This window comes from Bos javanicus, chromosome 14 (assembly GCF_032452875.1).
Source record: "Bos javanicus breed banteng chromosome 14, ARS-OSU_banteng_1.0, whole genome shotgun sequence".
Lineage (NCBI taxonomy): Eukaryota > Metazoa > Chordata > Mammalia > Artiodactyla > Bovidae > Bos > Bos javanicus.
In genome coordinates, this window is record NC_083881.1 from 2,389,026 (window position 1) to 2,414,085 (window position 25,060).

Consider the following 25,060-nt stretch of genomic DNA (forward strand, 5'->3'; position numbering starts at 1 on the left):
CTGGCCCCCTGCCCAGACCAGCCCTCTCCCCATACTCTTCCTCCCCGCACAGGTTGCCAGCCTGGGCCGGGCCATCCACCTGCAGCTCTGCTCCGTCCGCATTCCCCAAGCCAAGGAAAATGCCCTGCAGGCTATCACCCTGCTGGCCCGGAACCACACCTCTGAGCTGGTGGCCGCCTTCCTGGACTTCTCCATCCCGCTGGACAGGTGCTCAGCCCTCCTTCCCTCCCCACCCCAGTGCCCACCGTCCATCCTCCCCCAGGCAAAGGGCAGGACTTCTGCACCCTGCCTGCCCTCCTGCTTGCCCATGAACAGGGCTGCAAGCCCCGAAGGAGTACTTATCTGTTCATTTACTGTGCCCCTCCTGGGGCCATCCCTGGGGAGGCACCACACACCGTCCCTTCTCTCGGTGACCCCATAAAACACCCCACCCAGCCACCACCACCCATCACCTGGCAGAGAGGGGCCCGGGATCCTGGGTGCTTCCGGCAAGACCCCTGTTAACACCAAACCCTCTCTACCCTTCTTGTTCCTCCAGGGACCCTCACCCTGCCCCCACATCCCAGTGGCACCACAGTCCCCAGGCCCCTGAGCCTGGAGACAGTACTTTATCTCTAAAATCCCAGTTCTGAATCCCAGGTCTTCAGTCTATACCACCTGCTTACCCAGCCACCACGCACCTGCCCTGGGTCACTCCTGGAACCTTGAGGTTGTAGCTCCTGGTCGCCGACACCCTCTCGCTCACTCCCACTGGCTTGATCTTGGGGACGCCAGCATCTTTCGTTCACCCTGATGCCTCAACACCAGGACCTCCTCTCCCATCTCCCTCAGCCTCCCCCTCCCACAGTCGTAGCCTCGGCTCAGCCACCTTCGGTTTCAAGCATCTGTCCCCTGGCCTGACCCCCTCCCGCCTCACTCCATCTGGTACCCACCCCCCGACCAGTGAGCCTCTGCCCTCCGGGACCTCCATGTTCACTGCTCATGGCCCCTCCCCTGTCCTCACCTCCCTCCTTGCCAGCATAGAACCTACCTTCTGGTGTCAAAGGAACCCCCTTGAGCACACCCCAAGCCCTTTGGCCCCTCTGTCACACTCAGCTTGCAAAACTCAACTGGCTCCGTCTGCTTCACACCTGCACCCGTGCAGCAAGTGCCGGAAAGCGTGCCGCCACCCCTAAATTGCCAGCCACGCATCTCCACGGAGCCCTCGGGGCGGCCCAGAAACCACATTTCCCCACCCTCCCCTCCCCTCAGCCCCAGCAGCTCTGCCCCCACCTCACACTCGGCCACCGACCTTGCTTCCAACCCCTGAAAAATCGGAAGCCAGCAGAAGAGAACGCTCACCAGCTCCCAGCTCCCAGGACCCTGTTTTCCAGGAAGATTTCTAATTTTCATGTGGAAGGGACTTTTAGTTTTTATTAGCAATGTCTAGTTTTATTGCATTGTGATCAGAGAATGTCATCAAATATTTCTGGTTTATGTAATTTACTGATCTTTTAAACAATTTTTGTGAATATTCTATGGGCACCTGAAAGGGTGTTTTTTTTTTTTTTTTTTTTCTATTATCAGGTATAGGACTTGCTATAAAGATTTACTTTATCGATTCTGTTGCTTAGGTCTACCTCCTTACTTAACCTGTGTCTATTTGATCTGTCTTGTACTGAGAGTGGTGTGTTAAAGTTTCCTGTTATTAATATGCTTCTATCTATGTATCCTTCCATCTCCTGTGGTTTTTATTAATACTTCATAAGGTTGTCATGTTATTTGGTGTATACATATTCATAAGTGTTACATCTTCTTTATGGATCGTGACTCTCAGCAGTAAAAAGTGCCCTGCCTTGTCACAGTTAATGCCTGAAGGGCTTGAATTCCATTTTGTTACCAGAATCACGTCCCCCACTTCCCTGTTTTTCCCCATTTGCCCAGTATTCATTTGTCTGTGCTTTCATTTAACCCTTCAGAATTCATCTGTTTTAGGTGTCATCGTATATACAGCACACAGTTCCGTCTTGACCTATGATCAGGTTGAAAATCTTTTTATTTTAATAGATGAGCTAAGTCCATTCACGTTTATTGATACGACTGACGTGTCGAATCTCAGTTCTGTCATAATATTTTGTAATGGCCTGTGTTTTATTTGCTACATATTCTTCTATGAGATGCGTATTCTTTGATCTTTGGCTGTTTTTTTATTTAGGAAGAGTTGTAATTTTGTTCTAATTGTTACCTTTGTATCCTCACCTACTTTAGTGTCCTTACTCCCTTGTTAACTTTTTAACGTCTGGCTTAGCCATTTTTGCTGATATCCTGAAACTCCCAGCCACGCCCATGGAACAGCCAGTGAGATTATTCATCCCCATCCAGCTGTGTTTTCATTTGCACAGTGCTTTGTCAAAATTTGCACTGTACTCCTCCCACACTGGTTTCTAGAGAGTACACACACACACCCTAAGTCCTTTGCCAAAGAGTCTAGGCCATCCCTTAGCTTGACAAAGTTAATGCTCTGACAGTTTCCTCAAGAAGGCTCGTGGATTCAGAAAGCCCTAGCTTCTTTTACGTTGAAAGTTGTTTACTTGAAAGGTGGCTTGGCTGAATATAAAATCCTTGGTTCACATTTTCTTTTATTAACTTTTGTTTTTTGGTGGGTTTTTTTTTTTTTTTTTTTTTTGGCCACACCATGCAGAATGCGGGATCCTAGCTCCTGCAAGGATTGAACCCAAGCCCCCTGCTTTGGGAGCATGGAGTCTTAACCACTGGACTGCCCGGGAAGTCTCTAAGTAATTTTTTTTAGTGCTGCTCAGTTGTTGCCTTGCTTTGTTTTTGAAAAGCCCCACGACAGTTGTTTTGTTTGGTTTTGTTTTGTTGTCTTTGTAAGTTATCTTTTGGCCTGGAGACTTTGGAAATTGTTTTCTTTATCTTTGAAATTCAACAATTTTACTAAGAAATGTCTAGATGAGACCATTCTGTGTACATTTTCCCAGGTACCTGATAAGTCTTTTGAATATGTAGATTTAAGTCTCTACGTTTCTAGAAAGTTCTCTAGGTTGTAATTTTTCTCTTCTGGTTTATTGAGACATAATTGGACATACAGCACTGGTTAAGTTTAAGGTGTACAGGATAATGATTTGACTTACATATATCATGAAATGATTACCACAATAATTTAGTGAACATTCATCATCTCATATAGATACAAAAGAAAAAAAAGTATTTTTCCTTGTGATGAGAACTCTTAGCTTTCCTTTCTTTGTAACTTCCACGTATAACACGCAGCGGTGTTCATTAATCATGCTGTACGTGGCACCCCTCGTCTTCTTTATAACTGGAAGTCCTTTTGACCACCTTCATCTGATTCCCCCATCCCCACCCCTCACCTCTGGTCTCTCTTTCTGTGAGTTTGTTTGTTTTGAAGTATACTGCTCTCTGCTAAGGCGCTTCAGTCGTGTCCGACTCTGTGCGACCCCATAGACGGCAGCCCACCAGGCTCCCCCGTCCCTGGGATTCTCCAGGCAAGAACACTGGAGTGGGTTGCCATTTCCTTCTCCAGTGCATGACAGTGAAAAGTGAAAGTGAAGTCGCTCAGTCGTGTCTGACTCTTATCGACCCCATGGACTGCAGCCCACCAGGCTCCTCCGCCCATGGGGTTTTCCAGGCGAGAGTGCTGGAGTGGGTGCCAGTGCCTTCTCCCTGACCTGCCACACTGCGCCAGTTCCTGATGCACAACGTGCTGATTCTGTGCTTCTGTACTTTTCAAAATGCTGTCAGCGTGCAAAGCCATTACCTTATCACTGACTGTATCCCCCACCCTGTACATTCCATCCCCGTGACTTATTTTGTAGCTGAAAGTTTCTGCCTCTTAGTCTCCCTCGCCCACTTCTCTCTTGGTTATAATTTTAAATATTGGTTCCGTCCCATTGTTTTTTTCCTTTTTCAGAGACTCCAGAGATTCACATGCTGTTCTTTCCTTGCCTGTCTTCCATTTCCGCTTCTTTCTCTGTGACCATTAGAGCTTCTCTTAAATTCATCTTTATTGTCTTGGTGGTCTCTCTACTCTTCCTCAATGTTCCTTTCTAAATTTTCACTCGAGTTGTATCTCTCTTGAGGACCTTATAATTTTTATTCACTTCTGAGTTCAGTCAACTGTTTTTTTCCTTTCTTATTAGAGGGTGTTTCTTGGTCCTTTTTGAATTTATAATTCAAGGTGGTTTTTCATGTCTTTAAATGCTTGCTTGAGTATATCAACCTGCAGGAGAGGTGTTGTCTTACACTTTTTTTCTGCATCATGACTATCAGGGGAGGAATTTTCTTATTGGATCTGTGTTTTCTGTTTTCCAGGGAAGGGTTGCAATAACTCTGTGAATCTGTTAATTTTTCTCCTGTTTGTATACAACACTGCTGCTGCTGCTGCTAAGTCACTTCAGTCGTGTCCAACTCTGTGCGACCCCATAGACGGCAGCCCACCAGGCTCCCCCGTCCCTGGGATTCTCTAGGCAAGAACACTGGAGTGGGTTGCCATTTCCTTCTCCAATGCATGAAAGTGAAAAGTGAAAGTGAAGTCGCTCAGTCGTGTCCGACTCTAGCGACCCCATGGACTGCAGCCCACCAGGCTCCTCCGTCCATGGGATTCTCCAGGCAAGAGTACTGGAGTGGGGTGCCATTGCCCTCTCCAATACAAAACACTATTGGAGTGTTTTGTAGGATTTCAAGTTCAATGGCACCCTCTTCTGTCAGCATAACAAAGACCAGATAACTTAGCAGATTTTTAGTTTTGGTGGTAGGTGGGAGGGTTGTGTGTCCTCCACTTTCGGGGGTGCTCTTTTTCTCGTGCAGGTCTGTGAATTTTTCCTATTTCACACCTTTACCTTTCACTAACCGGTTTCAAAGGGTACGTCTTTCTTTTCTGCCCTTTCTTTCCTCCCCAAAGCTGTGTGTCTTGGAGGCTGCCCTTCAGATGAGCATCCTTTGCGGTCCCTTTCCTGGGATCCATGCTTTGGTTTACTTATTCTCCTTCTTTTTGTTGTTTCATAGTCTCAGACTTAAGATGGACCTCGTCTTCCTGAAGATGATTTAGATCAGCTCCGAGCCCTGTGAGCAGCTCCCGTCTCCTCTCCTCTCCAGGGTTTCTCTCGCCCTGCCTTTATCTGCCGCAGAGCTTTGTGGAGGAGCAGGGGTGGGTGAGAGAACGAGGCACTGCGGGCGGGGCTGGCATAGCTCTCTCCTGCTCGCAGCGCCCCTCACGGCACACCGTGGTGTGGAGTAGCTTCACTTTTCTTCTCGCTGTATGGTTTCTCATACATAGAGGGGAGGCGAGGGGACCCCGGCAGCCACTTCTCTCAGCTGCTCAGGTCTATAGATCAGTTTTATGCATAGTGGAATTTATATCTTGTTTCCTCAGTGCTAAGAAGCACATTTTTCACACGTCAACATCTATGCCGTGGAAGCACATTTTATACTGACGGCACCTTCACCTGGGCTGACGGGGGTGGGGGGTTCTCAGTCACCTGGGGGGACTCTCAGCCGGAGACCAGTGCAAATTTTAAAGTCCCTGCTGGAGGGTTTTTGGGGGGGCCACACTGGTGGTGTGAGTTCAGAGCCCTGTGTAGGTTTCGTGGTTCAGATTCTCAGGCGCACCCTCCTTCTTCCCTTCACAGGCTGAGCAAGCACCGGGTCTTCTCGCTATTTCTTCCTGCAGGACAGGCTCTTTATCTTCTCTTGTTTTATCCCGCTCACCGTGTACACACAGCCCATGGGGTCCAGCCTTTATGATGGGGTCCCTATTAGACTCCCATCTTGGATAGCTTCCCTTTCTTAGGAGCACATGAAATAATGGTGGTGTGTCCTAAAAGTATCAACAGAATTGTGTGATTCCTGCCCTTCCAGTATTCTTTTGTTGTCTGTTTTTTTTCCCCCTCAACATTTTGTGTTTAAGATTCATCCCGTTATGTTACACATAGTTGGAGTTCATTCACTTTGAGTTGCTGTGTCTTGTCCCATCTTGGTAAACACCAGTTACCCCTGTAGTGTGGACGGACGTTTGAGTTTGGGTCTGTGCTTAACACTGCTGTGAAGCTGCACATACGTGTGTCCTGAGACACACCCACACTCAATTTCCCTGTGCAGGCATGTCAGTCACCTCAGTTCAGTTCAGTTCAGTTGCTCAGTTGTGTCCAACTCTTTGCGACCCCATGAATCGCAGCACGCCAGGCCTCCCTGTCCATCACCATCTCCGGGAGTTCACTCAAACTCATGTCCATCAAGTCAGTGATGCCATCCAGCCATCTCATCCTCTGTCATCCCCTTTTCCTCCTGACCCCAATCCCTCCCAGTATCAGAGTCTTTTCCAATGAGTCAGCTCTTCTCATGAGGTGGCCAAAGTACTGGAGTTTCAGCTTTAGCATCATTCCTTCCAAAGAACACCCAGGGCTGATCTCCTTCAGAATGGACTGGTTGGATCTCCTTGCAGTCCAAGGGACTCTCAAGAGTCTTCTCCAACACCACAGTTCAAAAGCATCAATTCTTCGGCACTCAGCTTTCTTCACAGTCCAACTCTCACATCCATACATGACCACTGGAAAAACCGTAGCCTTGACTAGACAGACCTTTGTTGGCAAAGTAATGTCTCTGCTTTTCAATATGCTATCTCACGATGCAAGATAGTCCCAACATGTTTAAACCATCTCTCACACCCACAGTATTTTTATGTATGTAGTTCCTGTTACTCCACATCTTCACTGACACTTAACATCAATCTTTTAGCCAACCATCAAACTTTTAGTCAGTCCGGTGAGTGGTATTAATCATATTTCCATGTTAATTTTCAGTTTTCTGATTAAATAATGAGATTGTACATCTTTTCATGCAATTTTTGGCCATTGGGGCATCTTCTTTGCGATGCCTGTTCAAGTATCCTACAGATTTTTCTGTTGGGTTGTCCCTCTTTTTCTTATCAATTTCTAGGAATTCTTTACGTAATCTGGGTACAAGGGCTCTGTTGATTATTATATTACATATCGTCTCCACTTTGCAGTTTTCCTGTCTCTCCCTCACTAGGTCCTTTCATGAAGAGGAGTTCCCAGGTCCATCATTTATTCTCAGACGTTATCTTATAAAAGTTCTAGAGTGTGGGAACTTCCCTGGTGGTGCAGTGGTTAAGACTGCTCTCCCAATTCAGGGGGCCCTCAATCTGTCTTCGAGGAACTACCATCCCACATGTCACATGGCCAGGCAAAAAAAAAGCCCTAGGCCTTGCCTTCCTCATTCATCCCGCCAACCGACCGCCCAGCTGAGGGCCATGTGCAGGGCCCTGCCCTCAGGCTCTCTGCCCGGCACGGCTGCCTGGGCCAGGCCAGCACCCAACGTTCTCATTCCTACAACTTTAGAACGATTCACCTCCCTGAGCCAGAAAGCCTCTCCTTCCTCCTCCTCCCCCGCCCCCTCCTCCTCCTCCTCCTGCGAGGCTGTCCTGGCCATTCGTGGCCCTTTGCCTTTCTCCGTAAACTTCAGAATCATCACCAAGCTTCCTCGTTCTCTTTTTCCTCGCCCACCCTAGGGCGACTGTTTTATTGGACCGGCCCTCGGAGCTGGACCGGGAGTAACCCTTGCTTTGTCACCCTGGCTCACCCACCCTGGCTCTGGGTGTGGCCGGCTTTCTTTAATTTAGTTCTTTAGGTAGAACAGGGATTCTTCTCGGCAATCAGATGCACACCTGGGAGGCCCTCGTCGGGACAGAAGCCGGGGCCCTGGTTACGAGCTGCGCCTGAGGACCAGGCTGCCCGCCCGCACTGGCTCCATCCCCTGCTCACCCACCCAAGGGTCTCCATTCTTCTTCTTTCATTTTATATACTGTGTTTGCATCCAAACACATTCCTAAAACATTTTATTTGCAGTTTCTATAATTTATATAAAGAGCATCACAATGCATATAGTCTTTGAAGACTTTTTTCACTGGCCTTATATTAATGTAGATTTTTAGGTCTAGATTCTCTATCTAACCTAAATCTAGTAACATCAGTTCTTCTTTCTTTAGGATTGTATTGTATGTCTCTTTCCACTTTTTTTTTTTTTAATAGACTTTTTTTTGGAGCTGTTTTAGATTTACAGAAAAATTCAGCAGAAGTTGCAAAGTTCCTATCTACTTCCCTCTCCTGCCAGGCTCTTTTCTTGGTAACATCTTGCCTCAGTGTGGTAGGCTTATTACACTTGATAAACCAATATTGCTATATTATTATTAACAGGTCTATAGTTTACATTACAGCCCGCTCTTGGGGATGTACATTCTATGGGACAAATGTGCAATGACAGGTATTGACTATTATAGTATCAAACAGAATAGCTTCGTGGCCCCCGCCCCCTGTGCTGTCTGTTCATCCCTCCCTCCTCTAAACCCCTGGCAACCTCTGATCCTTTGACAGTCTCCATGGTTTTGCCTTCCCCAGGATGTCATAGAGCTGGAATCATCCCGTGTAGCCTTTTTAGGTTAGCTTCTGTCACTTTCTGATAAGCTTTCAGGTTCTTCTATGTCTTCATGTCAACCACTCTCACCCCCTAGGAGCTCTTTCTCATTTCTTTTTTGTTGGGGGCGGTGTGAAACGATCCCCACAGTAAGTCTAGTCGTCATCATTCCTAGTTACAGATCTCTGTCCTTGTGACGAGAACTTGTAACGTGGCAGAAGCTGGAAATACGCAGGACAATGCTGACCGTTGCAGTCGCCCTGCACTGTGTTACGTCCCTGTGGTTTATTTCCCCATTTCGCGTACCTCCGACTCCTCACGTCTAGCAGCCCCCAGCCTGTTCTCTGTAGAGAGGAGCTTGGGTTTTGTTTCTTTGGGTTGGATTTTGGTTTCATTTAGATTCCATGTATAAGCAAGATCATGTGGTATTGGTCTTCCTGTCTCTGATTTATTTCACTGAACATAATACCCTCAAGGCTGATATGTGTTATCTCAAATGGCAAGATCTCCTTCTTTGTTACGGCCGAATGATATTTCATTTTATGCACACACATACACACACACACACATATAGGGTTTCCCAGGTGGCTCAGTGGAAGAGAATCTGCCTGTCGATGCAGGAGACGTGGGTTCGATCCCTGGTCAGGGAAGATCCCCTGGAGAAGGAAATAGCAACGCTCTCCGGTATCATTGCCTGGGTAATCCCATGGCAGAGGAGTTTGGCAGGCTACAGTCCAGGGGGTTGCAAAAGACTTGGACATGACTTAGCATCTGAACAACAACAGCCTGCGTGTGTCTGTTGACGGGCAATTATTTCTTCTCCATGTCTTGGCAATTATAAATAATGCTGCTATGAACATGGGGGCTCACATATCTTTTCAAATTAGTGTTTTCATATTCTTCATATAAATTCGCATAAGTGAGGCCATGTGGTGGTCTGATTTTTAGCGCTTTGATGAATCTTCATACTATTTTCCATAATGGCTGCACCAATTTACATTTCCACCAATAGAGTGTGAGGGTTCTATTTCCTCCACATCCTGGCCAGCACTCATTATTCCCCGCCGCCTTGATAACAGGTGTGAGCTGACAGCTCACTGTGGTTTTGATTCCCGTGTCCTTGATGATGAGAGACGCAGAGCATCTTTTCGTGGACCTGTTGGCCATCCGTATACCTTCTTTGGAAAAGTGTCTGTTCAAATCCTCTGCCCATTTTTTAATTGGACGGCGTGGGGAGCTTTTGTTTATTTTTGAAATTGAGTTGTGTGTGTGTTTCATATGTTTTGGATATTAAAACCCATTTTCATAAGTATGACTGGCAAATATTTCCTCCTGTTTACTATGTCGCCTTTCATCTTGCTGATGGTTTCCATTGTCGGGCAGAAGCGTTTCAGTTCGATGCCGTCGCTTGTTGATTCTTGCTTTTGTTCTCTCTGCTTTTGGTGTCAGATCCAAAAACTGATTGCCAAGACTGACGTCAAAAGCTTACCGCCTATGTTTTCTCCTAGGCGTTACACAGTTTCAGGTCTTACATGCAAGTCTTCAATCATTTAGAGTTAATTTTTGTATTTGGGGTAAGATAGAGGTCTGATTTTATTATTTTGCCTGAAGCTGCCCGGTTTTCCCAACACCATTCGTTGAAAAGACTGTCTTTCCCTGTTGTATGTTCTTAGTTCCTTTGTCGTAAATTAGTTGAGCACGTCTGTGTGGGCTTATTTCTGGGCTGGGAACGCTTCCTTAACGTGGCTTCCAGGCCCACACTTGCCTGACCCTCCCTATACCTCCCCAGCTGTTACTGCTCAGCCTCCTGGCTGCTCCCTCCTGTCGCCTGACTTCTTAGCTCGGGGATTGAAGGGCTGACCTCAGGCCTCATCTCCACTTACACTCCTTCCCTGATGGCCACACCCCAAGACCAGGCAGAAAGGCCATGGGACTAGACACACCTGACCTCCAATACCAGCTCCCGGTTATGAGGCAGGGCCCTGATCAGGGCACACCTTATCTCTAGTCCTCAGTTTCCTCACATGCAAAATGGGCACAAGGACTCTGCAAAGCCCTACACACACCAGTGATGGCCCCTAAGTTGGCCCAGGTCAGGCCCCAGGGAGCTGGTGGCCCCCAGCAAACCCAGGCCTAGAAGGAAACGTCCACTGTATGGCAAGCCCTACAGGCTGCGCGGGAACAGGCCCTGTGAGGAGGCCCAGAGGCAGGAGAGGAGGGAAGGCAGGCAGGTGCTGGAGGTCAGAGGGCAGGGGTCAGAGGGTGATAGCTTTGGGTATCAGTTAGACTTATCCTGACTGTACTTAGGCGCCATGGAGGGTGACAGAGTCTGCCACTGGGATGAGAGGGGCCTGAAAGAGGGAAGACCGGGGACCACGGGCCAGGGCAGCCAGCCCCACCTCTGCTGCAGCCCCCGGGCCGCACACACCGCTGTCCAGGCCCCAGCCCTCACGCCCCTCCCCCATCTCACCCACCCATCCTGCCAGGGTTCAGCTCAGGACCAGCCTGGCTTCCTCCCAGGCACCCCACTGCAGGCACCTGAGCCCTGAGCACGGTGGCCGCTGCTGTGACCTAGGCTGGGCAGGCCGGAGTCTCAGTGCCGCCCTCACACCACCCTTTGCCTGCAGCCACGCCTTCCGATTGTGGAGGGCCCTGGGTGCCGAGCAACCCGTGAGCCACCTGGTGCTGGCTGTGCTGCTGGGCTGGCTGCAGAAGCGGCCCCTGCCCACTAGGACCAGCGGCAGCAGCCCCCAGCCCAAGAAGGCCTACCTGCGCTCCCTGGCCGTGAGTCCCTGCCCCACCACCCCAGGTGCCATCCCAGCTGCCTTCTCGAGTGTGTTCAGTCACACATGGGTGTGAGGCACCCACCACGTGTGCCAGGCCCCAGGGAGGGGGAGCCCCATACTCAGGCTGTGAAAGCCCTGGCCTGCCCAGCCTGGCCTGGACAAGGGGGCCTCCGAGGTGGCCCCAGCCAGGAGCTGACCCTGGGTCCAGGCCCAGCTCCCCACTTCCCGACCGAGGGCCCTGGACCCCTCCCGCCAGGTGTAGGCAGTGAGGAAGGGCATGGAGAGATTCGTGAATCTGCCCCCATAATAGGGTTCTGGAGGAATCTTGTAGGCTGCCTCCAGCGGCTCCCACCCTCCTGTAGAAGTCCACACCCACTCCCCACCCCACCCCCTAGCTTTCCCCACAAGCCTAGACCCTGCTTGCACAGCCCCCGGAGCAGGAGGCTTGTTTCCTAACATGCCTCACCTGGGCTGGACTCTGACAGGGCTGCAGCTGTGCCCCAGCCCTGTTTGATCCAGGGCTGAGAACCCACTTGCACCCCCTAGCCCCCTGAGCAGTGGGCAGAGCCTCCTAGGCAAGCTGCTGCCCCCAGCCGAGGGGTGTGACAGCCACACTCGGTGCTCGGGGAAGCCCACCCTGTCTCCATGCCAGCCCTCCATCAGCCTGGCCCCTCAACACCCCCAGACCCAGAACCTCCCTGTTGGAGACCAGACTCAGCATGGGGTCAGCAGGGCGGCCTTCCTGGGTCCCGCCCTCCTCTTGTCATCCCCCCCACCTTGAGAATATTCTGGACCCAAGGCCCCTCTCCAGGTGTGGGAGGCCCTGGGGCTGCTGTCTGGTAGCTCCCCCTTCCAGGACCGTGTGTCCCCCACCCAGCATTCATTCACGGGCATGTGCCAGGCTCTGTGTTGGGGGCATTGCAGGGAGCACAGCCCACGGGGTGGAGGGGCCAGGCACGAGGCAATGACTGAGGGCGGAGGGCAGAGCAGACGGGGATGGTGGGCTGGAGGACCCACCTGCAGGGCCAGCAATGGGAGGGAGCGGGCGGGGAGCATGCAGGGTCCAGAGAGCACGCCGCGACCCCCAGAGGTACGTCTCACACGGGACTTGGCTGTGGTCCCGGAGACAGCAGGCAGGCACAGGGAGGTGAGGTCGGCAGTGGGTTTTGTGGGAAGCCCGGCCCCTCAGCGTCCCCTGCCACCCCCGCAGGCCATGAACACGCTGCACGAGCTGCAGTTCGCCTGCGAGTTCAAGCAGGCTGTGCAGGAGGCCTTTCCCGAGCTGCTCCTGGCCCTCCTCTCCCAGACGCACTACCTCCTGGAGCTGAACCTGCCCGAGGAGCCCCAGCCCGGCAAGGAGGCCCAGGAGACCGCCCTGTTCGGCCCCCAGAGGTAAGGCCCGGGCCCCAGAGAGGCGGTGTGCGGGCTTCCCAGGGCTGAAGGACAGAGCTCCATCACCAGGCAGCTTAGAGCCGCAGGCGGGTATTCTCGCGCAGTGCCAGAGGCTGGCGCTCCAGATCCAAGGTTGGCAGAGCCGCACTCCTCCGAAACCTGCAGGGGAGGCTCCTTCCCGCCTCCTGGGTGCTCCCGGCTTGTAGACGGCCTCCTCCAGTTTCTGCCTCCAGCTTCACCGTGTATCTCTTGTCTCGATTGCTGTCTTCTTATGAGGACGTCAGTCCTGGTGAACTAGGGCCACCCTGACCTCTTCGTAACTTGATTCCATTTGCAAAGACCCAAATGAGGTTATGTTCCTGGGTACCTTGGATGGTTTCTGGGGACACAGTTGGATCCCCAACAGATGTGATTCCAAACACGGCTGCCTCCAGCAGTCAGCGTGGAGGGCAGGTGGGTGTCCCGCTTCCTTGGACTGTGGGTGCCTGGCAGCCAGGATGCCCAGTGGCAGCTGGCCCACAGGGACTCCCGGGGCCGGCACAGTGCACCGGATCTTACCCACATGTGGTCCCTGCGGGGATTCTGAGACGAATATTGCCTTCCCCTTTGACGGATGAGGAAACAGGCTCGGAGCGAGCCAGAGGCTTCCCCAAGCCACACAGAGTGTCTGTGTGCTGCCGACCTAGAGCCCATAGAATGGCAGGGGTGTCTGCCCAGCGACCACTTGGCCCTGCAGGCAGATGCCCACCAGATGCTGTTGCACAGGGTGCTCGACCCTGACACCTTCTGGCTCTGAGGTCGGGGACAGTTGTCAGCCTCCCCCACGCCCGCACCTTGACCATGTGGACAGGACTCGTGCGGGAGGGTCCATGCCCCACGCCTCGCTCGGGTGGTGGCACTGGCTGGCCGCCTGGCCTTCCCCTGCACGAGGGTGCATCTTGAGAAATCCATTAAGCGAGTCTTTAAAAACCGCTGGGGCTGACTCTTTTCATTTGTTTATATTACGATGTGCTTCACACAATTTGTCAGTTTGAACAGCTCTCCCCAAGGCACATCACTGAAAAAAAAAATGTCACTTCTCTCATATTGCTTCTGAATTCGAATGTGCATAAAGTTCTTTTTTATTCAAATCAACCATACAAAATGCATGAATCTTCCCTAATAAGCTAATAAAACGTTCTCCTCCCCGAAATAGGAGGGTTAGGAGAAAGCTCTGATGAACCGCCTCCACCCATCAGCTTCCCTCCCCTGCCCCCATGGCGCCAGCCTCCACCTGTTCCTCCCCTGCCCCCTCCTTACTGCCCTCCACCCCAGGTCAGATCAGGCCTCACCTGTGCTTGGAACCCTCCCTTCCTCTTCCCCTTCTTTTAACTCCAAGAAGGGCTGAATCCTTCCAGCAGTCCAGTGGCCCTGCATCTGGCTCCCCATCACCTCCAGAACCTCATTTCCTGCCACACATCGTCATCCTCTACATGAACCTTCTGCTCCAGCCTCAGCGTCTTCCTGCCGTTCCTCGGAGCCCATGCTCCTGCCTCAGGGCCTTTGCACTTGCTGTGCCCTCTTCCTGGGACGTTCTTCCTGACGGCCTCACCTCCTGTGGCTCCCAGCCACCTCCTTACAACAGCAGTCCTGCTCCTCACTGTTATGTTCTCCCATCTACAGCTGTCATCTGTGCCCCGTATGATGGAGGCTCTGGGGAGCAGGGACGTCTGTCTGTCTCATGTAGGGCTCTCCCCCGGAGAGCAAGGGTGTCTGTCATCTCACTGGGGAGTCAGGGGCCTTCTGCTCAGAGCCAGCTGTACCAAGATGCTCCAGCAGCATCAGCCCTCCCCTTCCATCTCTCGGGTCTTGGCTTCTCTCTGGGCTGATTCTTCTGAAGAGAAGGGTGGGGGTCCAGCAACCACAGAACAGACCGGCACCCTGGTCTCAGTCCCTCGGCTTTGATGGGCCCAGCTTAGCTCACACACTCACCCCTGAACCAATCGCCTTGGCCACAGGGGCAGGTGGGACTCCTACTAAGCAGGTCTGGGTCCACACCCTCCCTGGAGCTAGGATGGGACCTGGGCCCCCTTCCCCAGAGGACAGCTACAGTACTGGTACCATCCCCAGGGACCCGGGAGTGGGGCAGGCCAGTCAGCAGTGATGCTGGCCAGCCGTCAAGGACATTGAGGAGGTCTGCAGCCGCTCCCAGGCCTCAGAGGGCGGGAGAGGCCTCAGAGTGTAAGCGGAGCACTGCAGTCCCAAGTCTGACGCCTGGAGGATGCAGAGGATCGAGGGAGCTGGGTGCCAAGGAGGAATCTGGGCGCAGCTGTTGAGAGGCCCACTGGCCTGTGGTTGCCCCCGAGAGCACTGGGGGGAGGGGTTGCAGCCGTACCTCTGACAGCCATGCAAGACTCAAGGCAGAGTCAGGCTAGTCCTGGGCCTCTGAGGTTCCTGGCATCCTGCTGAGCTGGGCTGGCCCCTGGGACCAACAAGTGAGGGTTTGGTTCCACTTCCTGCCAGGACACAAGCACCCATTCCAGCCCTGACTGTGGGACCCTCCCCTTCCTGTGCATCTCTGATGAGCAGAACCCCTTTCTTGTAGAGACATTTCCTGCTTTGGTCAGTTCTCAGCAAGCTCCTTCTCAAGTCGATGTCCATCCCACCCTACGAAGGACTTCTCATTCCTCTTGTTTCATCCATTATGGGCTGAGTCTCTTTAACTCTAACGGAGCATCTCATTTCTCCTCATTCCAAAGACATGCCCATCAACCACTTAGAGGTATAAGCCAACATATTTCCCTTTTTGCCCTGGCTGCCAGGAAGCTTGTAAATAAAGTTCAGTTCAGTTCAGTCGCTCAGACGTGTCCGACCCTTTGAGACTCCATGGACTGCAGCAGGCCAGGCTTCCCTGTCCTTCACCAACTCCCAGAGCTTGCTCAAACTCATGTCCATCAAGTCAGTGATGCCATCCAACCATCTCATCCTCGTCAGGCCCTTCTCCGGCCTTCAATCTTTCCCAGCATCAGGGTCTTTTTCAATGAGTCAATTCTTCGCATCAGGTGGCCAAAGTATTGGAGCTTCAGCTTCAGCATCAGTCCTTCCAATGAATATTCAGGACTGAATTCCTTTAGGATGGACTGGTTTGATCTCCTTGTAGTCCAAGGGACTCTCTTGAGAGTATATGAAGTTACTGTTGAGTAATCTCTCACTGTGACACAAGGTGCTTCCTTTTGTTTCTTACTTCCTGATTAGTCTTCTTTTCAACTTAAAGCTTTAAGTTTAATTTAAAGCTCTTTTATTTAAAACTGTATTCGCAGCCCTAGGTTTTGGCAGTTGACAAGTAACAAATCAGCAATGAATAATAACATGCTGTGTGCCACCTGGATCTGAGATCCAAGATCGCCTCCTAACCCTGCTGTGAGCGCTCCAGGCTGGTCGCTCATCTCACAGCCTTGGTTTCTTCTTCTGTGGGAGGGGCTGGTCCCTCCCTAGGTGTTGGGAGGGTCAGGAGCAACAGAGGACTGGGCAGCCTCTATGCTAGGGCGACCCTGGGTGAGCGGCCGACACTCTGGGCCTCAGTTGAGGGTTGGAAGTCAGGACCCCAGCCCACCTGTCTTCTCTTGGATTTGTCCAGTTGGGGTGCTGTGGTCTCGGGCCCTGGGGGCCCCCTGACTCCTCAGACTCGCGGTGAGTTGTGACATCACAGGGAGTGAGCTGGGATCCCTGAGCAGGGAGGGATGGATGGGGAGGTGCTATGCCCCAGCCTGGAGTCCCCACAGTCCTGCTCGGACCCGCCTCCTTTCCTGCCCTCAGCCTTGGCCGCCCTCCCGCTCTGAGGTCGAAAAGAAGAAAGGATTAACAGACCGTGGATCATTCGGTCGAAACTTGCTAAGTGTACTGGGGGCCCCACTCTTACTAATGAATACAGACGGTGTGTGCTGTGCCCCTGAGCGTGCTGTCAGCAGGGAGGCATCCATGTGCTCAGGAGCTCAGCCCCATGGAAATGCAGACAGGGTCCGGTGACGGCCCGGTGACGATGCCTGGAGAGGGCCACGAGGTGAGGCAGAGCCTCGCAGGGGAAGACACAGGGGTGCCCCTACCTGTGGGTCTCTGAGGACCGGCTCTGAGCACAGATCTGAAAGATGGTTAGAGGTCACTGTGTGGGGAAGGAAGAGTGGACAGCCTTCCAGGCAGGGGGACCCCAAAGTGGAGAGACAGGAAGGAGGGGACCCTGAAGCGGGGGGAGCCATGGGGGCTCCATGCCGAGGGAGTGACAAGACCTGGTCGGCACTGGAGAGACGTGGAAGCGTGAGGAGACCCCACACTGCCTCCGGAGGCTCACGTCCGGCGGCGGGGCTCCAGCTGGAGAGGAAAAGTCCCGCCCCAGTCCCTCATCAGCCTGGGGACGCGTCCCAGGGTGCTGACGCACAGGAAGCCCCAGCTCCGGGCGGACCCTGCAGGCTCCCCACCTCCGCACCTTGCCCTCCAGGCCCCGCCTTATCTTCAGGGCCCTCTGCCCCCGGCCTCCCAGGGCGAAGCAGGAAGGGAGGGGAGTCCTGCGCGGCTGGCCTTGGACCCCAGGGGCTCTGCCGTCTGCTGGTCACGGGGCTGCGTGGGTTTCAGGTGACACAGGTCCTGGTGCAAGGCCAGGGGTCCCCACAAGGGAGGTCATTCACCCCGAGAATCAGCAAGGGAGCCCCAAGGACGCCCTGGTGCGGCTGTGGGGCACAGTGACCCCACGGTGCCCCGGGACCAGAAGATTCCAAGAGTCCTCACAGAGCAGACAAAATGCCACTCCACCCGGAGCCCCCTTCCCCCAAAGCCGTTGTCACTCCGGCTGAGACCAGTGACCCCGAAAACTCAGCCACTTCTCGGTGGCACGGCTTGGGGCGAGAGGACAGGCTCGCTGACATTTGTGCGGGCACCACCGGGGACTCACGGAGTGGCATTTCATCCCTTCACATCGAGTTTTGCAAATCTGATCAGAGTGGCTGGCCCCTGGTCAGAGCTGACAGCCTCGCTCCGGGGGCCGCTCACAGGTCCAGGGGGAGCCACCAGGCACGGGGTGGCTGGGCGGGGAGACAGACCAGAGAGCTATTCCTGGGCCCTCGGCCCTGCAGGGCCTGGGGCAGCCCTGGGCCTGTGGCTCGACAGCACCGCGCAGGCGTGGAGCCCGGAGCCTGGCTGGACTCTGCTTCTGCGGGCCCTGGCCGGGCTGTGTGAGCAGGACAGGGCCCCCGGGCAGCACAGTCCCTGACCCACAGGCGGTCTCACCCTGCTGCAGTCTGGCACACTGTCTTGAGCCCACACAAACACGCCGCCAGCGGAACCCGGTTTCCCGCATCTTCAGGGTCCCAGCACTCTCTGGGCTCCCGTAATGCCACACCCCCAGCTGCCCTCCCACCCCGTCCACTCCCCCTGCATTCTCAGTCCCACATCCAAATAGCACAGTCTGTCAAGGCTCAGTCAGACCCCCTCCACCCTGCAACTTGGGGAATCACTGGTCCCCTGGTATCTCTACTTCTCTCTCAAGCCCTGTCCTCTCAGCTTCAGCCCTGAAAAGCCAGCTGCAGGCATCTCCCACTGACCATGCGCCTAGCCTATCTGGAGCTTCCCCCTGGAACCACCCCCATCCCAGGACAGCCCCTGCCCATCCTACACCCCAACATTTCTGCTGAAGGAGGGCAGGAGCAAGCTGCCCCAGGGAGGCTTGGTGCTGCCAGGCCCGGAGCAGGGACAGAAGCCAGGAGGCACCTTTCCACCCAGGGCAGGTGGGCACTCTCCCCGGGGCCGAGGCTGCCCAGTGACCCCTCTGCTCCCCAGCAGCACGTCACTGGAGGCGCTGAAAAGCCTGCTGTCCACCACCAGGCACTGGCAGGACTTCGCCTACATGGAGCTGCAGGGCGCCTGGGACCTCTTTGCCACCATCCACACCTACCCACAGGGCGTGGGCCTCCTCGCCAGGTAGGGGCGGGGTGGGGCCAGGGGAAGGGGCCCGTCCTGGGTCAGCCCTGCCCAGGAGGCTGGGCTACGGACTGCAGCGACCCCCAGGACCTGCCATGAGCACAGCCCCAAGGACTCACACGTGTGCACACAGGGTGCCAGGGTACGGATGGCGCGGCTCACTGGCACACCCTGGGAGCCTAGAATGCAGACCTCTTGCCCGACGCCTAGCCCCCATCTTGGCCGGAGGCTCCTAGGGGACTAGGGCCAGGTCCACTCCTCTGTCCATCCCACGCTTGGCCCACGCCAGTGGGTGCAGAAGGAGCAGGAGAAGGTCAGACAGAGGCGTGCCCACTCCGCTCAGCAACACTTCTGGCCACCAGGCCCCTGGGTGGGTGGTGGCAGGAGGGTGGCCAGGGGCTGTGCCCACGAGCCTGCCCGCCTTCACCCTGCGCCCAGGGCCATGGTGCAGAACCAGTGCAGGCAGATCAAGGCGCTGACCTTCCAGCTGCTGCCCAACCTGCAGAGCCGGGAGGAGCGGGAGCGGAAGGCGGCCATCATCATCTTCACGGAGGTGGGGGCCTGCACCCGTCTCCAGCTGAACCCATCAGGACCTCCCTTGACCAACAGATTCCTCACACCTCGCCTTCCCACTCCCAGCTCCTCGGGGCCCATGGTCGGGGGCCCCTGGTTTAGGCCCCTCTCCACCTGCATCCTGGGGGACCGTCTCTCTCCTCCCTAGTCCTGATGTCTTGGGGTCTCACCCCTGGAACAGTGAAGCTGAGAGGGCAATGGCTGGAGCCAGACAGGCACTGGGTATACCGGGCCCTGGGGCTGAGAGATGGGCCATGGCCAGACAGGTGGGGGCCTTTGTCATTTCCACAATGGACAGAGCCTGGTGTGACTCCACACACCACCCCTGTAGTGAATCTGGCTCTCCCTCCATGGGGCTGGGTCTCCAGGTGCCCTATGAGCCAGGCTGCATTGAGTATGTTGTTCCCAGCTTCGCTGTGTGACCTCAGACAAGGCCCTTTCCCCCTCTGGGCCCGTTTCCCCAGTTATGCACTGAAGGATTGAAGCAGCTTGGCACTGGGTTTCAAACACTCATTAACCAAGATACCCAGAGAGGGGCAGGTCAGCCACCCTCCCCGAGCCCCAGCCCTGGTCCTAGAGTCCAGATCCCACAGACACAGGCCCCCTACGAGAGGCTGCCAAGCCTGACCCGCCTGCCCGGGGGCTCCCAGTTCCTCTACAGCCCCACCCTGCTGGAGGTGCTCCCCAAAGAGGCCGCCCTGTCCGTGCTGGTGCGAAGCCTCAGGGACCCCAGCCCCGAGATCCGCGTGCTGAGCCTACAGGGCCTAGGGAACATTCTTTTCCACCCGGAGAAGGTAAGCGGGTGCGGGAGCGGTGGTAGACGCCCCGGAGAGCGGCCGGGTGCACAGGGCTTTTGTGTCGTTGCCGTTAGAAATCTGCCCTCCTGGTCCAGTCGGTGGTCGGACCCGCATCCCAGCACCCAGGTGGTGCTCAGAGAGGGTTTGTGCTGTTAAGTGACTCACTGGCTGAAAACAGATCTAATATTGTAGAACCAGACAGAGTTTAGGAACCCAATGAAGCTGCCGAAAACTTGTTTGAAAGTTGCAAAACCAGCCTAGCTTGCACAAGGAGTCCCTGATAAGGTCTTTGATGGTAGAAACTGTTCATTTGCTGACATGTCACTTCCTGACAGTTCATCCAGACAGTTCACACTGCACCCAAGAGGAGCAGAAAGAACTTGTGGAAAAGGAACTTAGCTTTTCCTTTTTAAAGTAATGTAAAGCTGGGAAATGGTCATTGCCACTTAGAAGGTCTGGGGTCATCACTGGTGCACCCACCTCCCTGCGACGTGAGATGCCAGTGACTTCAGTGGTACCCACCCAACCAAATTTGTCTTGTCTAGCCCCCAAGACCCCTCTGACCCCTGGGGAAGCCAGGAATAGGGGCAAAGGCAGGGTAGGGCGGAGGAAAGGAAAGTTGGTCTCCAGGACTTGGCGGGGGGCCCTCTGGCCAGAAAGGGGACAGACAGGAAGGCCCTGGCAGCCGACTGACATGGGTTAGTGCTCCCCTGACCCCAGGAGGACCGCAGGGTCTCAGAGAAAGGAACCCTGTCCCGTCTGTCCACAACTCCCAGGGGACAGACCAGGGCTAGGAGCACATCTCCCCAGACAGCAGAGCCAGGGCGAGATGGAGTGGGGTGGGTACAGCGTGGGTGCCCAGGCATGGATGGGGGTCTGGGAAGGGGCCGCAGAGGGAGCCAGCCCCGGCTCACACGGCCCACCGGCACCCGCCCCCGCAGGGAAGCCTGCTCCGCGGACAGCTGCCGCCCTTCCTCAACGGCTTCTTCCAGAGCAGCGGGCAGGTGCTGGTGCGCGTCATGGGCACCGTGTCGGACGTGCTGCACCGTCTGGGCGCACACAGCACGGAGGCCCAGGGCCTCAGCATTGCCATCAACGCCCGCTCCTTCTTCGATGACGTGAGTGCGCCCGGGAGGGGCGGGCACCCCATCTCGTGGCCCTCCAGCGCCTCCCCTGGCTCCCTTCCTCGAAGGCCGCTGTCCCACTGGGGCAGGGAGGTGGAGGGGCAGGGCAGCTCCCCGGGTGTGTGGCGTGTGTGGCACAGGTGGGCTGGCCAGGGGCTGCCGCTGGCACTCGCCCTGCACCTTCAGCTGAACGCCAACCTTCATCTCAGCCCCATGTGTCCCCACCCTCCTGACTCATGAGCCCCTGTGGATAACAGATTCTCCTTCAGGGCAAGTCAGAGGGATAAGCCTGCCCTCCCAAGTCAGCATCCGTGACACCTGGGTTGTCAGGATGCGACCATAGGCATGAGAGAGGAATGAGTGTAGGTCCCTGAGGATGGCTGTGACCCTCCCCAGGAGCTGGCGGAGGTGGGAAGCACAGCCCTGCCCCGAGAGGTGTGTGAGGGGGGAGGCGCAGCCCTGCCCAGAGCCCTGTCTGAGGGGGGAAGCCGAGTCCTGCCCCAGAGCCCTGGCTGAGGGGGGAGGCTGAGTCCTTCCAAGAGCCCTGTCTGAGGGGGAGGTGCAGCCCTGCCCTGAGCCCTGTCTGAGGCGGGAGGCCGAGTCCTGCCCAGAGCCCTGTCTGAGGGGGGAGGCCGAGTCCTGCCCAGAGTCCTGTCTGAGGGGGGAGGCCGAGTCCTGCCCAGAGTCTTGTCTGAGGGGGGAGGCCGAGTCCTGCCTCAGAGCCTGTCTGAGGGGGAGGTGCATCCCTGCCCCAGAGCCTGTCTGAGGGGGGAGGCCGAGTCCTGCCCCAGAGCCTGTCTGAGGGGGGAGGCTGAGTCCTTCCAAGAGCCCTGTCTGAGGGGGAGGTGCATCCCTGCCCCAGAGCCTGTCTGAGGGGGGAGGCCGAGTCCTGCCCCAGAGCCTGTCTGAGGGGGGAGGCTGAGGTCTGTTCCTGGAGTCTGGAGCCCCGATGAAGGAGTCCTGCTGAGGGTACTGGGCCACACGTCCCGCCTGAGTGGAGGGTCCCAAGGAGGGTCTGGCTGGGCTCCAAGCCTCTTGTCTTGCAGGAGCGGGACGGGGTCCGGGCGGCGGCCATGGCCCTGTTCGGGGACCTGGTGGCGTCGGTGGCAGGCCGGCAGCTGGGCGGGCTGCGAGCCCAGGTGCACCAGAGCATGCTGCCCGTGCTCCTGCGCCTGAAGGACCCCTGCCCCGCCGTCGTCACGGTCAGTGCCTGCGCCGGGCCTTCGCCTTGGCGGGGCTGGGGCCCCACGGCGGGCAGGGTGCTGCTGAGAGCCAGGGACACCCCCTGGGCCGCGGGGCCAGCCCCTCCCTGGGTTCCTGCTCCTCCCTGTGTGCACACACGTGCCCATGTGTGGCTGTGCATCTGTGGTCAGGACACCGTCTGTCCTGCTCACTGCTGTGTCTCCAGCGCCAGGCATGTCCTCGGGTGCAGGTGGTTCATTGAACTTGAAATATGGGCTGAGCCCTGCGTGTGCCAGCCAGTGCCCCGCACCGGGCCATTAAGAATTGCTCAGCCTTCCTGCAGCTCCCGGCCACTGGGGGGATAAACAAGCAGCCAGTTTCTAAGCGGATAGGGACTGAACACTGCCTTCAGTCCAGCGGGGCCGTGGTGCTGGCCAGGGAGGCGGGTGGGCTCAGGGTGCAGCCTGAAGACAGCGGGAAGGAGCCGGGGAACCCAGGAGGGCTGCGCCTGCTGCAGCTTCCTCAGAGCCACCACCCACGCCCGGCCCTCCCTGCCGTCCCGCAGCAGGCCAAGTTCGCCTTCTACCGCTGCTCCGTGCTGCTCCGGTGGCGGCTGCAGCACACCCTCTTCTGCACGCTGGCCTGGGAGAAGGGCCTCAGCGCCCGCCACTTCCTCTGGAACTGCCTGGTGAGGGCCCGCAGCGGGGAGGGGACGGGAGGCTGGCCGCCAGGTCCCTGGGGCCGGCCAGCTCTGGCCCCAGTGAGTGACAGAGACGTGCTCCCCAGATGAGCCACAGCCAGGAGGAGTTCGGCATCCACTTGGCGCAGGCCCTCAGCTACCTGCACAGCCGGCACAACCACATCAAGACCTGGGCGGCACTCTTCATAGGTGAGCAGGGTGGGGGGCCAGGCTCAGGGACCCCCAGGCCTGCCCTGCCTGAGCACCCTGACCCTCACCCTCACCCATTCCTCCACTGCAGCTGGAACGTGGGTTCCGCTGGCAAGCGAGGAGAGGGGCAAGTGAGGGGGTCTCAGGGGTTCAGTTCTTTGGGCTGGGCCCTTCTATGTCTGGCCCTGTCTTTCCAGCGGTCCCTCACACAGGAGAACTCCTTCCCTATGCCAGGGAGGGGGAGAGGGAGCAAGGGAAGAGGGGAGAGGTTCGGCAGCCCCCTCCCACTAGCCAGCATGCTCCTCGTCTGTCACACAGGTTATACCATCTGCTACCACCCCCGGGCCGTGTCCCAGATGGTCAGTGACGTGGACACAAAGCTGCTGTTCTGCAGTAAGGGATCATCCTTACTCCATCCACCCCTATCCGTGTCAGCAGGGAGCACGGGCCCCCAAACACAGTGGGCAGGGCAGGGAAAGGGAGTGCCCAGGCCTGGAAGGCCGAGGAGGTGGGGTCTGGGTGCCCAACTGCCCCTACCCCATGTGGGAAGGAGGGTGCTACTCCACCAGGGCTGTGGGCAGACAGGGCGTGGAGGGTACCTCTGATTCGTCCCTCCTTTCCTGGAGCTTTTGAGGATCTCAAAAAGAGCCCTGAACCCAGCATCCGAGACTTCGCCAGCAGGCAGGCCTCCTTCCTTCAGAAGATGGCAGCCAGACCGCGGTGACCTCCAGCTGTCATCCGCCCCGCCCCCCCGTCCCCCTCCCCCGTGCCCACCACACCGCGCAGCCCTGCCCTGTCTGCACAGAGCTTGGCTACATGACATTTTTCCATTTGAAAGAAAGATCTAGATTCAACAAAGAAGCGTCACACCTCTGCGCTCCCTGCCCACCATCCCATGGGCCCCCCAGAGACACTGGCAGGCCAGGGGGTGGGCACAGACGGTGTGTCCCCCAGAGACAAACTGTGAAGTCTGGGCAGGGACTCCCACTTGTGGCCACCAGGTGGCTTCCCGGTGACTGGAGCCCAAACCACGGCCCGCCGATGTCCTGGGTGCTGAGTGGGCACTCCCAAGGCATCCATGGCCCTCGGGGCTCACGGCTGAGTGGAGTCACCCACCATGGCGCCCCCGCAGGCTTCAGTCTGTCTCCGGCTTAGAGCTCCGTGGTCACTGGGAGGCTGATGGTGGGGAAGAGGTCCCTTGGCTGGTCTCCCTCTGCCCAGGGGACTCGAAGTCACCCTCCACCCCGTCTCTAGCCTCCTGAGCCCCGTCAGGGCTGGCACCTGGGGTTGGCAGCAGAACCGGCCTGGCTCAGTCAGATCTTCCAGGTGGGCTTGGCCCACCCTGAATGACTGAGGTGAGGGTCTCAACACTCTGAGCCTCAGCTGTCCCATCTGTAAAATGAGTAGTAAAACCTTCCTCCAAGACTCCTTGGAAGGTTGAGTCCAGAAGAGGTCCCCAGACTCCGAGGGAGCCCCTGAAGACCCACCTGAGCTTCGGCGGGTCTTTCCCCTCCCAGCCTTGGTTTTCCCACTTGCGCAATGGTGGGGGTGGCCCCTTCCCTCGCCTGAGAGAGCCTCCCTGCTAGAGTCCTCCCTAGGGTCTCCCCCAGCTGGCCACTCTCCAGCAGGAGGTCCAGCCCCGCCCAGCCTACCCCCTGCCTTTCCCCCCACGCGCCCTCCCAGGCCCTCCCGACGTGGCCCAGGCAGAGCTTCTACCCAGAGAGCTCTCCCCACATCCCCTGCCTTGGGACCGCCACGTGACCTGGCCCTCGAGGGCCTGCCAAACAAGGCCCCCCACCCCTCGTCAGGCTGTCCCACCATTCCCCATAGACTGTGAGCCCCTCAGGACAGGCCTGGGGTTGCACCCAGGAGGCCCCACAACTTGGATGGTGGGTTGAAAAAAATACAGCAACTGCAGACTCA

At 56.2% G+C, this 25,060-nt stretch overlaps 1 protein-coding gene across 5 annotated transcripts in view; it reads left to right on the forward strand.

Moving 5' to 3' along the window:
- Positions 1–25,060, forward strand: part of LOC133260282 (maestro heat-like repeat family member 5) — a 60,837-nt gene extending 35,777 nt beyond the window's left edge. For 3 of the 5 annotated variants that reach the window (XM_061438464.1, XM_061438466.1, XM_061438468.1), the window contains 12 exons: positions 53–207; positions 11,076–11,232; positions 12,445–12,626; positions 18,432–18,572; positions 19,011–19,125; positions 19,796–19,939; positions 20,884–21,060; positions 22,113–22,268; positions 22,814–22,936; positions 23,035–23,137; positions 23,456–23,530; positions 23,764–25,060. In XM_061438464.1, coding sequence (XP_061294448.1) covers positions 53–207; positions 11,076–11,232; positions 12,445–12,626; positions 18,432–18,572; positions 19,011–19,125; positions 19,796–19,939; positions 20,884–21,060; positions 22,113–22,268; positions 22,814–22,936; positions 23,035–23,137; positions 23,456–23,530; positions 23,764–23,861 — 1,626 coding nt within the window. In that variant the 3' untranslated portion in view covers positions 23,862–25,060. The remainder of the gene's footprint in view (positions 1–52; positions 208–11,075; positions 11,233–12,444; positions 12,627–18,431; positions 18,573–19,010; positions 19,126–19,795; positions 19,940–20,883; positions 21,061–22,112; positions 22,269–22,813; positions 22,937–23,034; positions 23,138–23,455; positions 23,531–23,763) is intronic. The other 2 variants (XM_061438465.1, XM_061438467.1) reach the window with 2 other exon arrangements.